This window comes from Lemur catta, chromosome 4 (assembly GCF_020740605.2).
Source record: "Lemur catta isolate mLemCat1 chromosome 4, mLemCat1.pri, whole genome shotgun sequence".
NCBI lineage: Eukaryota > Metazoa > Chordata > Mammalia > Primates > Lemuridae > Lemur > Lemur catta.
In genome coordinates, this window is record NC_059131.1 from 48,487,303 (window position 1) to 48,504,288 (window position 16,986).

General features: G+C 33.7%; 1 protein-coding gene across 4 annotated transcripts in view; it reads right to left on the bottom strand.

Annotated features, from left to right (window-relative positions):
* Positions 1–5,676: 5,676 nt before the first annotated feature.
* The window catches only part of LOC123636962 (WD repeat containing planar cell polarity effector), a 316,119-nt gene continuing 304,809 nt past the window's right edge, over positions 5,677–16,986 (bottom strand). For all 4 annotated transcript variants that reach the window (XM_045549710.1, XM_045549713.1, XM_045549709.1 and 1 more), the window contains 2 exons: positions 12,300–12,331; positions 5,677–6,283 (listed from right to left, as the gene is read on the bottom strand). In XM_045549710.1, the coding sequence (XP_045405666.1) occupies positions 6,233–6,283; positions 12,300–12,331 (83 nt within the window). In that variant the 3' untranslated portion in view covers positions 5,677–6,232. The remainder of the gene's footprint in view (positions 6,284–12,299; positions 12,332–16,986) is intronic.

The following is a 16,986-nucleotide window of genomic DNA, read 5'->3' on the forward strand; positions in this document are numbered from 1 at the left end:
TTGGTGCAATCAGTGTCCTGGATTTTGGCCATTCTAATAGTTGTGTAATGGTATTTGATAACTTTAATTTGCATTTCCCTGATGACAAATGATGTGGAGCATCTTTTTTTATGGTTCTTTTCATTGGTATATCTTGTTTGGTGAAGTGTCTATTAAGGTATTTGTCCCATTTTTTAGTTGGGTTGTTTAATTTATTGTTGAGTTTTAGGAATTCTTTGTATATTTTGGGTAACAGTCCTTTATGAGATATGCAAATATTTTCTCTTAGTCAATAGCTGGTGTTTTCATTCTCTTGAACAGTGTCTTTTGTAGAGCAAAAATTCTTAATGTTGATGATGAAAATCAGCTTAATGATTTTTTTCTTTTGGGAGTCATGCCTTTGGTATCTAAAAGTCATCACCAAACCCAAGGTCACCTAGATTTTCTCCTATGTTATTGTCTAGGAGTTTTGTAGTTTTGTGTTTTACATTTAGGTCTGTGATCCATTTTGAGTTAATTTTTGTGGAGAGTATAAGGTCTTTGGATTAATTTTTCTTGCATGTAGATGTCCAATTGTTCCACCATCACTTATTGAAAAGACTATCTTTTTCTCCAGTGTATTTCCTTTGCTCCTTTGTTAAAGATCAGTTGACTATATTTAGTGGGTCTATTTCTGTGCCTCCATTCTGTTCCATTGATTAAGTTGTTATTCCTTCACCACCAACACACTATCTTGATTATTGTAGCTTTATATTAAGTCTTGAAGTTGGGTAGTGTCAGTTCTTCTCCTTCAATATGGTGTTGGTTGTTCTGGGTCTTTTGCCTCTCCAAACATTAATATCAGTTTGTTGATATTTACAAAATAATTTGCTGGGATTTTGATTGGGATGACATTGAATCTATAGATCAAGTTGGGAAGAATTGATATCTTGACAATATTGAGTTTTCCTATCCACGAACATGAAATATCTTTCATTTATTTAGTTCATTGATCAGAGTTTTATAGTTTTCCTCATATAGATCTTATAAATATTTTGTTAGATTTATACCTAAGTATTTCAGTTTTGGGGGTGCTAATATAATGTGTTTTTAATTTCACTTGGAATTAAAGGCCGAGAAGCAATGTGTTTTTAATATCAAACTCCTCTTGTTCATTGCTGGTATATAGGAAAGTTATTAACCTTGGTATATTAGCCTTGTATCCTGCAACCTTGCTATAATTGCTTATTAGTTCCAGGAATTTTCTTGTCAATTCTTTCACATTTTTTTCCCATGACTTTTAAAAAAAAAGCAAATTGGTAGTTATTTAACTAGGGTTATAGTTTTTAGATTATCAACGTATAGAAATATGCTTAGCAAAATCTTGTTACTTCTGAAAGTCAGCTCTTTTTTGGAGTTATTTTAGGAGATAGCAGATCTCAATGAATTTTTTTCATCATATAATAAGGCAAAACTAAAATCGTTGTAAATACACATAACATAAAATTTACCATCTTACTACTATTTTTAAGTGTGCCGTTCAGTAGGCTTAAGTATATTCACATTGTTGTACAACCAACCTCCAGAACTTTTTATTATGTAAAACTGAAACTATATATCCATTAAATAACAACTCCCAATGCTTTCCTCCCCTCAGCCTCAGGTGACCACCATTCTTTCTGTTTCTATGAATTTGACTACTTTAGCCAGATCATATAAGTGGAATCATTCAATATTTGTCTTTTTGTGACTAACTTATTTCACTCAGTATAATGTCTTCAAGCTTCATCTATGTTGTAGCATTGTCAAATTTTGTTCCTTTTTAAGGCTAAATGTTCCATTGTGTATATATATATGCACCATGTTTTGTTTAATTGATTTACCTGTCAATAGACATTTGGGTTTTTTCACTTTTTGGCTATTGTGAGTAATACTGCTACTAATATGAGTATACACATGTCTGTTTGAGTCACTGCTTTCAATTCTTTTGGGTATTCTGAAGTGCAATGGCTGGATCCATATGACAATTCTGTTTTCAATTTTTTGAGTAGCCACCATACTGTTTTTCACTGGGGCTGTACCATTTTACATTTCCACTGACAGTATACAATTTCTTCACATTGCCAACACTGTTTTCTTTTGAGACAGGGTCTTGCTCTGTCACCCAGGCTGGAGTGCAATAACATCATCATAGCTCACTGCAACCTCAAACTCCAGGGCTCAAGCGATCCTCCTGTGTCATCCTCCCAAGTAGCTGGGGCTACAGGTGCATGCCACCACATTGAGCCAAATTTTTCTATTTTTCATAGAGATGAGGTCTCGCTGTGTTGCTCGGGCTAATCTTGAACTCCTGGCTTCAAGCAGTCCTCCAGCCTTGGCCTCACAAAGTGCTAAGACTACAGGTGTGAGCAATTGTGCCCAGTCCCAATGCTTATTTTCTTTCTTTCTTTCTTTTTTTTTTTTTAATGTAATGGACATCCTAATGTGTGTAAAGTGGTATGTCATTGTGGTTTTGATTTTTATTTCCCTAATAATTATTGATGTTGAGCATGATTTCATGTGCTCGTTGGCCATTTGTATATCTTCTGTAGAGAAATGCTTATAGTCAATTTCTTTGCCCATTTTTTGATTCATTACTTTTGTTGTTGAGTTGTAGGAGTTCTTTATATATTCTAGCTATTAAGTCCTTATCAGATATGATTTGCAAATGTTTCTCCCATTCCATAGGTTGCTTATTTCCCCGTTTTTCCTATTTATTTATTCATTTATTAGTTCAAAGAGACAAAGTCTCACTTTGTCGCCCAAGCTAGAGTGCAGTGGCATGATCATAGTTCACTGTAGTCTTTAATTCCTGGGCTCAAGCAATCCTGCTGCCTCAGCTTCCTGAGTAAGTGGGCGTACAGATGTGCACCACCATGCCTGGCTAATTTTTAAATTTCTTGTAGAGATGGGATCTTGCTTTGTTGTTCAGGCTGGTCTTGAACTCTTGGCCTCAAGCAGTCCTCCTGCCTTGGCCTCTCAAAGTGCTGGGATTACAGGCATGAGCCACCACTCCTGGCTTTATAGTTCCTTTTTCACTGTGATGATAGTGTCCTTTGATGTATAGAAATTTTCAATTTTAATTTATCTATTTTTATATCTGTTGCTGTGCTTTGTGTCATATCTAAGAAATCATTGCCAAGTCTAATGTAATGAAGCTTTCCCCATGTTTTCTTCTGAGAGTTTTATAGTTTTAGGTCTTACATGGGAGTTTTTGATCAATTTTGAGTTAATTTTTGTATATGGTATAACATAAGGGTCCCATTTTATTCTTTTAAAAAATGTTATTTATTTATTTAAGAGACAGCTTCTTGCTCTTTTGCCTGGGCTAGAGTGCAGTGGTGTGATCACAGCTCACTGCAGCCTTGAACTCCTGGGCTCAAGCAGTCCTCCTGCTTCAACCTCCCAAGTAGCTGGGGTCATAGGCATGTGCCACCATGCCTGGTTAATTTTTTAAAAAATGTTTTTGGTAGAGATGGGGTCTTGCTATGTTGTCCTGGCTTGTCTTGAACTCCTGGCCTCAAGTGATCCTTCCACCTCGGCCTCCCAAGGTGTTGGGATTACAGGGGTGAGCCACTGTGCCTGGCCACATGCATACAATATTTTTAAAGAATGTAATTGGTATGGTTTTAAAGTAAAACTGTAGTTGTAAGTTTGATAGCCTTAGTCTTTACTAATGGAGGGGTACAAAACTTCATGTCCATCCTCTTAAGATCCTGGTTGGGCCCAAGAATTAAAGTGACATAAGAGAGATAAACAGGAGAGAAGTATACACTTTTATTTGATACAAGTTTTATGTGTTAGGGAAGTCCTCAAAGAAATGAAGACCTAAAGAAGCAGTTAGAGTCACTTATTTACTGGATTGGACAAAGAATAGTAAATTGGGAAAATGGGATAAGGTAAAATGAGATTGGGATAGACTAGAATAGTTAACTGGGTAGAGAAGAAGCTAAGAAGATAAGGGTTAGTAAAACTAGATTTGTTTGTACAACTTTGGCTTCAACTTTTTGACTTTTATGGTAAGAATGTTGCATCTTTTATATGGAAATTTCATTTCTTTTAAGAAACAGCGGGAAGGTCATAGTGATCTTTTTTTTACCTGCTGTTTTTCAAGTGCCTTTAACTTAATTAGTCAATATGCCAGAGTGGCATAATTTTAACTCCTTCATTAACATTTAGATACTTGGTAAGAAAAAAAGTATATCATAGTTTTGATTGGCCTTCTAATGAATGAAAAACATTTAGATCTTAGCATTCCAAACACAGTTTATTCCAGTAGTAAGGCACAGTAAAATAGCTAATATGAATTATTGTGGAAATAAGTTCAGATCTAAGAATTTTCAAGAATAGTTGAAAAAGCTCATGGATCTATTCCTGAAGGACAAGCTGTGAACCTGTCAGTCCTAGCACAGATGCTACCTAGCTGTTCCTGCCCATACCACTCCTCTTTCTTTAGAGCTGTGGTAACCCATTCATAATCCTTCCAGGATCTAACAGAGCAGGAACATCAATTTACAATTTAATAAACATCCTTAGAGTCACAGCATTTGAAAAATATAGCATTTATTAATCATGGAAATTATAGAAGATCTCATTCATAATATATTCTTATTGCTGTCTAAATTTGGATTTCTATACATTTGAGTTAATGTTTTAGAGGCATGTAAAGTGGGGAAAATGGGAAATTTGCCTAAGAGCCAAGATTTGTTTAATTTTCACCTAGATAACTGGCAAACTTATCATTATGAATATTATCATCACTATATAGAAAAACATAGATGTATTAATATCCATATTTTATCTTTAACATTTCATTTAAATTTTACTTTTTAACATAGACTATGGTCTTCTCACATAGAACTAGAAGCAGTATTGAACTTTTCTACCAGCCTCTCATCTAGTTGCAAAGACAGTGGTCAAATGAGTAAAAGGATATGGTAGATCAGGAAATGTGGTTTGTATTTTTGAGTTAGTGACTATTTACCAGAAAATTTGGAGAAAATGTTGTAATAATCTTTTCAATACATTTTTTCCTTAAAATATTAGTTGACTTTTGATTATCTGTGTGATAAACAAGGATGGGAATAGTAAAATGAAAATTTGCTGGTAACTCTCTCTTCTTAGTATGGCTCACATATTTGTTACTAAAATTTCAGTGCAGTAGCAAAAGGAAAAATCTAATTTGAGTTTCACCTTTTTTCTTTGTCATATCCTCTGGTACAGGTACAGATGAATAGGAAGTAGAAAGAAAAATTTGAAGTATAAAAGCCTTCAGTCTAATTAAGTTTTACTATAAGATTTAATTATATAATTTGTATACAGTATTTCAGAAAAATGTTGATTATTATAGTGATCTGCAGTTGTAAAATATCTACTATCTGCTAACAAAAGAGTGTTAAGAACTGTGAAAAGTCTGAGATTTTACCCTACTTACAAGCTAACAAGTTATTGAACTACAGTTTTATGGATGCAGGTAGAAGACGTGAGACTCCTAGGTCAGAGACAAAGGATAGTTTTTACTCACAGCAATAGTAGCCAAAGTATGAGCATTTTTTTCTTTCTTTTTTTTTTTTTTTTTTGCGTTTGATTTCCTGAACCTTATTCCCATAGGACAATGTGAAGAGGGCCAGATGACACCTCCACACTTCATGGGCTGTGTAAAGGAGAGGAACCATGAACTTAAAGAACTCAAATCTTTTATTAATATAATGGGTAGTAAGTATGCCTGCCCTTTGCTCTAGAAGGGAGACAGTATCTCTGTGTTCCAAGGGGCAGTCAGGGGAAAAAAGTCATAGCAGTAATTTGAGAGATCCATGAAGAATTGTCTACCAACAGTGGGTCTGGCTGAATTTTTTGCTTACTAAATACTTTATTTGTAATGTAAATTAATGATGTATATAAGATCAAAAGAGGATAAATACTTGGGAGAATAAAGTTTATATTTTCTACCGAATGTACAATTTAAGTTACTTTCAAAATTTGTACATCATTGAAAATGAATAGGTTAAAGATTTTTTATAACATTTAGGATCACTTTGCTGTTGTTATGCTACATATTTTTGAAACTAATAAAACTTTATTTTGAAAACACTCTGAATTTAAACCTCTTAACTAATTCAGATTGTCTTTCGTTTTTAAAAATTCATACAGAGAGATTTTAATCTGTATCAGGCCATGAAAAAGAGTAGATGAGAAAAAGGCAGCTTTCTTTTTGAAGTTAAAAAAAAGTTTCTAATTACACCAAACCGAAGTGAATCATTCGGAGAGAACCACCATCTCCAATTTCCTGCAAATAAATAAATAAAAATAATTAAAATCATGTTTAAACAGAGTAAAAAGTAATTGACTTAACATTTATATTTTTAATATTTTAAACTTAAGTATTCAAATATAGTGAAACAAAATAAAATAGTTTAAAATGCACTGTACATATGTAAATGAGAGAACTGTATATTTATCATATTTAATTATTAAAATTTTGATATAGTATTCATAAAAATTAGTTGAGAGGTAATATATGAAAAATAAAAAGGCAAAGAAATAAAGAGAGGATATTAGTTGAAATTTCAAAGCATTTCAGGGCTCCTACAATGAAACATTACAAACTGTGGGTCATCATTTGTATTCTACCTATTTGATTTTAAAATACTGTGTGTTCTAAAAGGTGTTCTATATAATGCAAATTTCTTAATTGTGGTGTTTTACTGAGTGAGAGTGACTCTTGAGGTAATGCTTCACAAAATAGAAAAGATCATGGTTTAATAAGCCTTTTATAAAATTTTAAGAAGCTGCAAAGAAATATTAACAAGAACTTCATCTATTAATATTTCCATTTGTTACTCTTTCCATCATTCTTTCACCCCCTCCCCACCTCCTGCCAACCCCATCAGGTACAGAAACACAAAAGATTTTATGGGATTCTGAAATTGGAGGATGTTTGAAGATAAGACTAAAGATGAGTGTTATTATTTGAAAAATAATACAGTGGGGGCATTTTTGAGAACTTGAAGATAACCTACTTCGAGTTGAAAGGGTAAAGGTGAAAGATAGAGTAGGGATGACAGCACAGACACTACTGTGTCATAATTGGAGACAGTTTTCTTAAAGTGTAGGTGAAAATAATTTATTTAAAAATAATTTAGTTTAAGGTTATTCCTTAAGTTATATCTTAAAATTTCTTTTTACTAAGAGAAGCCTTTCAGAAAGCCTGCATTTACATTATTTTAAGTAGTCACATCTCAAAGAAAACAGGTATGAGGCTGGAAAGTAAGAGCAACATATGTATGTATGAATGTGCCTGTGGATCCTGATATATACAAAATTAAAAAAAAAAACAACAAAAAACCAAACCTGGAAAAACAGGTAACAAGAAGAATGAGTAATTTAATACTGCCTGAGGCGTGTTTGTGTGTGTATGTGTGTGTGTGTGGGGGGGAGTTCCAAGATTTTAGGTAGCTTTCAATTTAAAAACAAAATATAAGCACTGTAATTTTTAAAATGTAAGCTTCAACTCTTGGCTTATAAACTACCATGCCAAAATCTATTTTCTACACCACTAGAATGGTCATTGAGAAACCTGGAGTTAGGTTTTTGATCTCATTCACTAACTGGCAGAGATCCTAGGTAAATTATTTTATTGTCCTAATATTTGGATATACTTGTTGCTAGAAGGCCAGACTGCATACCAAAGAAGTATCATGTATTTCAGCCATTTTCCTGATGTTCTGTAGTGTTTTTATTCTAGGCCTTAATACCTCTCTTATATTAGGAATTACATTTTAAAAAATAGGAATCATAGGATCAACTTCTCAAGGATCTCCTAGGATTTAAAAAAAACAAAACTCTTCCTCTGAAAGATTTCCTTTAAAATCTATTGTGTTTTCAAAAGACTTACTTCAGGGCATTTCCAAGGTTTCAAGGATATCTTATTCTATGCTAAATAACCTTGACTTGTACCCTATTTCTCTTAGATGAGTATTTTGAAGACTAATGAAATAATGTATTTTATATTCAGTATATAATCATTATTAAAAGTAAAGCATATTCATTAAATAAAATTTAGAAAACAGAAAAGTATAAAAATTTACCCACAGTCCCACTAGTCATATAAAACTATGGTTAACATGTATTTGCTTCCTGTCTTTTCCCCCACATGTTTTATTTATTTATTTTAAACGTAGCTGAAATCATATGGTACATACAATTCTGTATCTTTTCTTTGGCCTCAATTTGAACACTTTTCAATGCTCTCACACAGTCTGTTTTTAATGGCTAAATTTTATTTCATTAAATGCTACAGCTTTATTTAACCATTCCTTTTTTTGCTTAAATTTATGTTTTTCCAGTTTCTTCCTCTTCTTTTTTTTTTCTATAAATAACCCTATGATGGACATTCTTAGGCATGAAGTTTTTTTTCCTGTATATAGGATTATTTCCTTGATATACAACTATAGAAATAGAAGTATTAGACCAAAGTTTATGAAATTTTAGGCATCTGGATACACTGTAGAATTGGTAGTTTTGCTTTGTTTCTTTCCTAGTTTGGGAGGAGGTGATTTTGTTAGGTAATAGGAAGTTGTGATTCTAAGGGAGACTGATCTTCATTTTTTTGTGTGCTGTAATTGTGCTCACCCTTTACTGACGCTACATGTTAATTCCCGTGGTAATTTACAGCAACAAAAGGGTTTTCCCCAATCCCTCATTTGATTTCTACATGTGGTTAAGTGCATTTTCCGAGCCACACCCTATTGCTGTTACCTAACATTGGGTGATACCAGGTCACTTTATTTTAAAGGTACACAGACTTTTGTAAGCAAATTCAGCAGACAAGTTAAGGTGTGCTTTGCTACAAACTGGATTTTGGCCTCTTGCTCACTTAATACAGATTGTTTTTTTTTAAAAAAAATATACTAATTGATTATCTCATTATTTTATGTTAGGTTTCCTCTGTGGTACCAATGGTCTCTCATGCAGTTTCTGATGTAACAATAATTAAATCATAGAAGTGTAATAGTTTAGAGATAGAAGAAACTGTAAAACCTAATCTGAAATCCTTTTATTTTATAGATGAACAATTTGAGGCTCATATGGGTTAAATGTTTTGTCAAAAGTGACTTAGTGGCAGAGTTGAGATTAGAATTTATTTCTCCGTGAGGTGTTTTTTCCACTTACGTTTTTTTTGTTTTTTGTTTTTACTAACAACATGTGTTCCACAGGCTTCGTGATTAACTCCTGTGACTCCCTATTCCTGTCATTTAAGACCATTGCTTATAAGCATGCCAGTAGCCCACTCTCTGTAGCAGGGGGTTTCTTGAGCAAATTAACCAGCTATTTAAGTTTCACTATTAAATATTAATTCTGCTTCTTACATATTTGGTATCATACAGAGATTTCTTTTTAATCAACAATACAGAGTTTTGGTGCTTGATGTTTTTTGTAGAAAATGCAAACTGATTATACTTTAGACCTTGCCGAAGATTGGCTTAAGGCTTCCAGTGCTTATGAGAGGTTAATTGATAAGCTAACTTTTTTTTTTGCTTTTTTGAACTGAGTGTATTCACTTGGGTCCTTGTCCACAATTCCTTTTTTTTTTTTTTATTTCAGCATATTATGGGGCTACAAAAGTTTAAGTTACATATATTGCCCTTGCCCCCCCCCAATCAGAGCTTCAAGTGTGTCCATTCCCTAGACGGTGTGCATCGCACTCATTATGTATGTATACACCCACCCCCTCACTCTCCCCCATATCTGCCCAATACCCGATTAATGTTATTCCTAAATGTGCTCTTAGGTGATGATCAGTGAAACCAATTTGATGGTGAGTACATGTGGTGCTTATTTTTTCATTCTTGGGATGCTTCACTTAGTAGAATGGGTTCCAGCTCTATCCAGGAAAATACAAGAGGTGATAAGCTAACTTTCTATTTAACATTCTAACTTCTGTGTTAAGTATACCATCAGAAAGGAATGTACTTAGAACATGTCATGTCACCTTTTCACAGAAATGCCTTCACTGAATTATGATTTAATATAATTCCTTTAGGTTTTATAGAAGAGTTATAAGAAGCATCTTTGTGAATAGGATTTCTGTCTTTTTCTTCTCCTTTTTTTTTTTTTTTCTTGAGACAGGGTCTCACTCTGTAACCTGGGCTAGAGTGCAGTGGCATCATCATAGTTCACTGCAACCTAAAACTCCTGGGCTCAAGTGATCCTCCTGCCTCAGCCTCCCAAGTAACTAGGAGTATAGGCACATGCCACCATGACCAGCTGATTTTTCATATTTTTTTTCATAGAGATGGGTCTCACTGTGTTGCCCAGGCTGGTCTTAAACTCCTGGCCTCAAGTGATTCTCTCGCCTTAGCCTCCCAAAGTGTTTGGACTATATACATGAGCCACTGCACCCGGTATTTACAAACTGATGTTTCCCTTATTCTGTATAAAAACCCTTCCAGAAAGATCTTTGGGAAGTGAGTTTCTTGATTAGATCTCATGTACACATGTTTCTCTAAATGAATATGTCTGTAAAGTTTTGATAGGATGCTATTGTTTATTTTTAACAAGTATTAAAAAAAGCTATTTAAAATATATAAAATTTAAGGTAAAGTTTCCATAAGCTTTAGAAAATTAAATGAAAATTATTATGCATGTATATTCAATTGAATATGGAATATTTGCTGCCAAGACAATCAAGATTATTATTTTTATTTTCAATAGAGATATGTCCATAAAGAAGTTGATTAAAGCAATGATGCTGATAATTAGTATAATTAGTATAGTTCCATATAAAAGTTCCATATGAAGTCCTACCACATTCATGTTTACAACAGAGCTTTATAAAAATCCTTTGGGATACGTGGAATTATCTCTCTTTTACAGATGAAGAAGTTGAGGCTAAAAGAGATGAAATGATTTGTTCAAAGTTGTAATGGTAGTAATTGTGGAACTGTCATTCAAACTCAAGTCTCATAAGAAATCAGTTTCTATGGTAATCCACTGTGGGCTATATGGGCGATTAATAAAATTATGGGGATTCTCTGATTTATACCTAACCTTTTTGAAATTGGTATAATAGGGAAATTTTTGTTTGTTTGTTTTGTTTTTGAGACAGAGTTTCACTCTGTTGCCTGGGCTAGAGTGCCGTGGCGTCAGCCTAGCTCACAGTAACCTCAAACTCCTGGGCTCAAGCAATCCTTCTGCCTCAGCCTCCTGAGTAGCTGGGACTACAGGCATGTGCCATGATGTCTGGCTAATTTTTTTTATATATATATTTTTAGTTGTCCAGCTAATTTCTTCCTATTTTTTAGTAGAGACGGGGTCTCGCTCTTGCTCAGGCTGGTCTTGAACTCCTGAGCTCAAACGATCTACCCGCCTTGGCCTCCCAGAGAGCTAGGATTACAAGTGTGAGCCACCATGCCCGCCTATAATAGGGAATTGATATCTCTTCTCAGAAACTAGGAACTTAGATGTGATGTCTCTCTGGGAACTTAAATGTGATGTCAGGGACAGAATATAAAGAGGGGTTCATCAGATGTGACTCTTTTTTTTAAGAGATGGGGTCTCACTGGCACCTAGGATGGCATGCAGTGGTGTGATCATAGCTCACTGTAACATCAAACTACTGGCCTCAGGAGATCCTCCCACCTCCACCTCCTGAAAGCTGAGACTGCTGGTGTGTGCCACCTTGTCCAGCTAATTCTTTCTATTAATATTTTTTGTAGAGATAGGGTTTTGCTATGTTGCTCAGGTTGGTCTCAAACTCCTGGCTTCAAGCAGTCCTCTCACCTTGGCCTCCCAAAGTACTGGGATTACAGGCATAAGCCCAGATGTGATTTTTTAAAATATGTATTAATTATAAAAATTATACCTAAATGTAACAAAAATGTATTGGATTATTTCATCATTATTACAAACCTTTTATTTTAAATTTTTTATTTTGGATAATTTCAAATATATACCAAAGAGAGAATGATAATTGTAAATTGTTATATTTCCGGGTTCATCAATTATCAATTCCTGGTGATGCTTAATTCATCTATATCCCTTCTACTTCCTCTCCACTGGATTATTTTGAATCTAATTCAAGATACATAGTTTTATCTGCACATATTCCATTAGGAATAATTTTATATTAAAAATAACTATTTTAATACCACTTGGAAATACCAAAAAGCAAAATAGTTTTCTAGAAACTATTAATGTAGTTAATGTAGACCAATATGCAGCATTTCCTGAGTTCAAAATAATCAAAACATACATATAGTATTTAAATTCTAAGAGAAAAACAGTAAGAGAAAGTGTTTTACCTGTCCTCTGCAGTCTTCTCTCTGTTCTGCTTCTACAATAAAAGATGACAACGTTAATTATCTTAAACCCTAATAAAGGACTGTAATAAAAATTAACAAAACTTTTAAGTTTCCTCACTAAAAAGATAAATACCTAAAATAATCATAAATTAAATAAATTAAAATGTTGAAAACTCTAGAGAAAATAAAAACCAAACCTTAACATAGTTTGAAAATACCAGTTATTCTCATACATACACATATGGCTAATATCTGCACTGAAATCAAGTGAGTAGACTATGCCTATATTGTTCTTTGTGCTTTTAAAATGATACCTTAAAACTAGCATGGCAAGTAAGTTCCATCTAAATGCCAATTCTGGTTGATTAGTGGTGGTTACCTAGGGAACTGTGTAGAGTTTTATGAGGCTTTTGGTTTTCTTGGCTCAGTGGGAAAGAAAGCTGTAATTGATTAGTTGTTATCTGCTCTAATAGAAGCACTGTACCTGCTGACTTTGGCTTATTTAGCACATCAAAATGATTCTTTTAAAAGAGGTATTCTTACTTAACTTTATATGCTGAGAGAAAAGAACTGTCATAACTGCCACAATCTAATTTTTCATTATTGGTGGATATTAATAGGTAAACATTAATTTACATATTCTCATCCGTGAAACAAGTAATTGTGTGTAATTGATGGTATTTATAAATCCCAATTATGTTTCTCTTATAGCACTTAGTGCTTACATATACCACTCATTTGGCACTACTAGGCTTATGCTAACTTATTAATTTCCTTTAGTTAGTTCACCTTCCCAAGTAGATTATATTAATATATTTACTGAAGCTTATTGGCAGCATCTAATTCCTCCTTATAGTCCTAATACTAATTAATGCCTTGATGATGATTTATATATACATACATATGTATGTATATATAAATAAAAAACTTATATGTCATTGACTCAAAATTACTTGGCTATTGGGGGGTATTTTTTGTATAGTTTGGGATGTTTTGTTTAGCTATAGTTCAAAAATTTCATAACATTTCTAACATGATGTGGCTCCATGCCATAAAATCTGGATTGTAATGTTTTCATAGGACATTGGAATTTTTTAAAAAAATGGATTGGCTCTTGCTTTCAGGTAGATAAATGTTTAAATCCTACAATAAGATAGTTATCTCTTCTTGAAGATCTCTAGGAGTACAAAATTAATAATCTCTCTTAGAAACTGGTTCAACATTTTGTCTTTTCAGTGGTCAATAAGTTCTTCTTATGACTAAACAAAACTACACTGTTTTAATTTGGTATGTTTTTAAAAGTCTTCCATAAACCATAAAACAATGCAGTGTAGTTTGTATAATTTTACACAATAATTATTACTTCTGTAATGCTGACATTTTTGAGCTAAACAACTTCATTTTTAAAAACTTTTTAAAAACATAAGTTTTTTCATGTTAGTCATTGTCAATCTTCCTTGAATCCATGCCAATTTTTTTTCATATAAAGGAAAATTAACTTTCACAGCAGAAGTTTTAAGATCTGTAATCTAGATTCTAGATGGACATGTAAAGAGATTGGTATAGCAAAGTGATTACTTCTAACTCTGGTATGTTATAGACTGTTAAATATATACCAATTCTGTTTATTTTTCTCATAAAAGCCAGTGTTAACTGCTTCATTTAGTTTCTTGTTGACTATGACAGTCCTCATCCCTTAACTATATTTGTCTTAGTCTAGACAAGGGGCCCACATCATGTAAAGGGCCAGACTGTAAATATTTTAGGCTTTGTGGGGTCGGAGGCAAAATTGAAGATACTATTATAGTACTTACATAACAAGACAGAAACATTCCACAAAATTGTTATTGAGAAAATTCAAAGTATAATAATAATAACTGAGTATAATTTTTTAAAAAAAATCTTTAATGAGAATAGGAAAATAGCATTTAATTTAATTAGGGTTCAATTTAGTGTTCTTTCTCATCAAACTCAACTGCAAATGTTTATGTTAATGCTTATCTGATGAGATTTTTATGTATTTCATCTCTGAAAATGCCTTTCCAAATAGTTAAGTACTACCAAATACTGATAACAATCCATGAACAGCATCTTATTTTATAGAACTCTATTAGATTCTTCTCTTGATATTTGTTTTATAGCATGTCATTACATTGCAGAGTAATCACTTCCAATTGAAGGTTAGATAGAAGCTCCTCAGTAGCACAGCTGATGGATTTTGAAATATGGAAATTTCCTTTGCACTTTAATCCAGGTCAAAAACACGATGCCAGAATTAGGGAGACTAGTTGTTCTGGTTTTCTGGGACTAAGTGGTTTCTCAGGACTTGGGGACTTTTAAGTGCTAAAACTGGGATAGTTTCTTCTTCTTCTTTTTTTTTTTTGAGACAGAGTCTCATTCTGTTGCCTGGGCTAGAGTGCTGTGGCGTCAGCCTAGCTCACAGTAACCTCGGACCCCTGGGCTCAAGTAATCCTCTTGCCCCAGCCTTCTGAGTAGCTGGGACTACAGGCATGCACCACCGCACTCCACCCAGCTAATTTTTACTATTTTTAGTAGAGACAGAGTTCACACTCTTGCTCAGGCTGGTCTCAAACTCTTGGCCTCAAGCAATCCTCCCCTCTTGGCCTTCCAGAGTGCTAGGATTACAGGCATAAGCCACTGTGCCCGGCCAACAGTTTCTTTTTCTTTTTTTTTTTTTACCTTAGCTGGAACCACAGTCTCAGCTCAGAAAATATATCTACTTCAAATTTGTGTGGGAAAATATAGATATTATTTCTTGTTTTTACTCTTGATAGCACAACGTTGACATTACTTATGATTCAGACAACCTCAATCAACATTAACATAGCTTTACTTCAGTATATATTTCACATATAAGCAGTGTTTTAGGTTAAAATCATTAAGAAATATTATCAATTTTGCAGCAAAAACTAATTTCCAAAGCCATTCAGTTTGATAATACTGGTTAATGGTGCTGCCTCTCATTCAGAAAAATTTCAGTCTCAGCATGGAAATTATAACCTTGACTAATACAACCTATATTCATTAATTTGCTCTTACTGCATTCATCTTTTGGTACTTAAGTTTTGCAGCTTACACATAGGCAGAAAGAGAGGACCTAATGTGTTACCTAGCCACCTATATTAGAATAGGTAGTTTAAAAAATTCTTTTTAACTTGTTTATTATTTCTAAAATGTTTATTGGAGTTGGATCAAGATCTAAATAGGTAAAAAGAGGATTCAATGGGCTAGAATACAAAGAATGCAAAGATAAGAGTATTTCAAGGGAGAGTAGTCAGTAATGTCAAATGCTACTAGGGGTCATGTGGAGGAAATCTGGACAATGATCATTAAAATAAGTCAGTAGGAAACTATTAATCATTTCTAAAGTGAATATTTTTAGAATTTTGGGTGGAAGGAATCATACAGGTATTGGGCAATGAGGAAGTAGATGCAGTTAAAAATTGTGGAGTAGTGGAAAATAAGATTGGGTAGAGATGGTGTGGACAGATTATAAAAATGTCTAAACAGTTTAAGGTTGGTCACTGTCTTAGTCTATTTCCTGTTGCTTATAATGGAATATCTTACAGTTATGGAGGCTTAGAAATCCAAGGTTGAGGGGCCACGTCTGGCAAAAGCCTTCTTGCTGGTTGGGACTCTGAAGAGTACACGGTGGCACAGGGTATCACATGGCAAAGCGGCTGAGTATGCTGATGCTCAGATCTCTCTTCCTCTTCTTATAAAGCCACTAGTTCCCTTAGCATATAACCTATTAATCCATTAACCCCACTATTCCATGAATGTATTAATGGTCCTCTCTTAGACCCACCTGTCAATACTGCCACATTGGGAATTAAATTTCAGCATGAATTTTGGAGGGGATAGATACTCAAACCACAGCAGTCACTTTAATGGCAGGTTGGAGAATGCATCAAAGTATTTGGCTATACTTCTACCACAGTTCTTTACTATGAATACCTTATAAGCATGATTATGTCTTTTGCTTCTATTTCTGCTGCTAACATAGTTTCTGGCATGTAACAGCACTTTATAAATATTTGTTTGCTTGCCGGATAAAGGAATCCAAGTCATGTTAAGTTTTTTTTTTTATCATAAGGTCTCTCAAATTTATCTTTTTCTTTTCCCACTATCAATATTTTCACTCAGGCTTACTTAACTCTCAAATTACTATAATCTTGCTATTTGGTGTTTCCCGTGTCATTTCTCCTTTTTGGATGAGGCCACCAGATTAATATTCTTACACCATGCTTTTAATTATCTCACTCACCTGCTTGACTACTTTCAAAGCCATACCATTACCAACTGAAATAAATGTAAACTCCTTACACTGAAGTCTGTCCATAATCTGGCTGATACCTACCTTTCAATCCTTACCCTCCACTACTCTTTACACCTTAGCATCATTGGCCTTATGAAGCATATAAAGCCATGATCTACTACTTTAGTGCAATCACTGTCACTGTCAAAATGACAAACGTAGTTTAGAAATAACTCAAGTTCTTCAATTACATTTCTTAAAATACCATCAAGGAAACTATATCATCCGCAGGGATACTTTTTTCTTTGAAAGTAGTAATTTTTGTTTTATTTGTAATAACCATTACTTTTAATTTCAACTTTCCTTCTGGCCTTGTTGAATACTGTTAACTCCATATTTTCCTCCAAA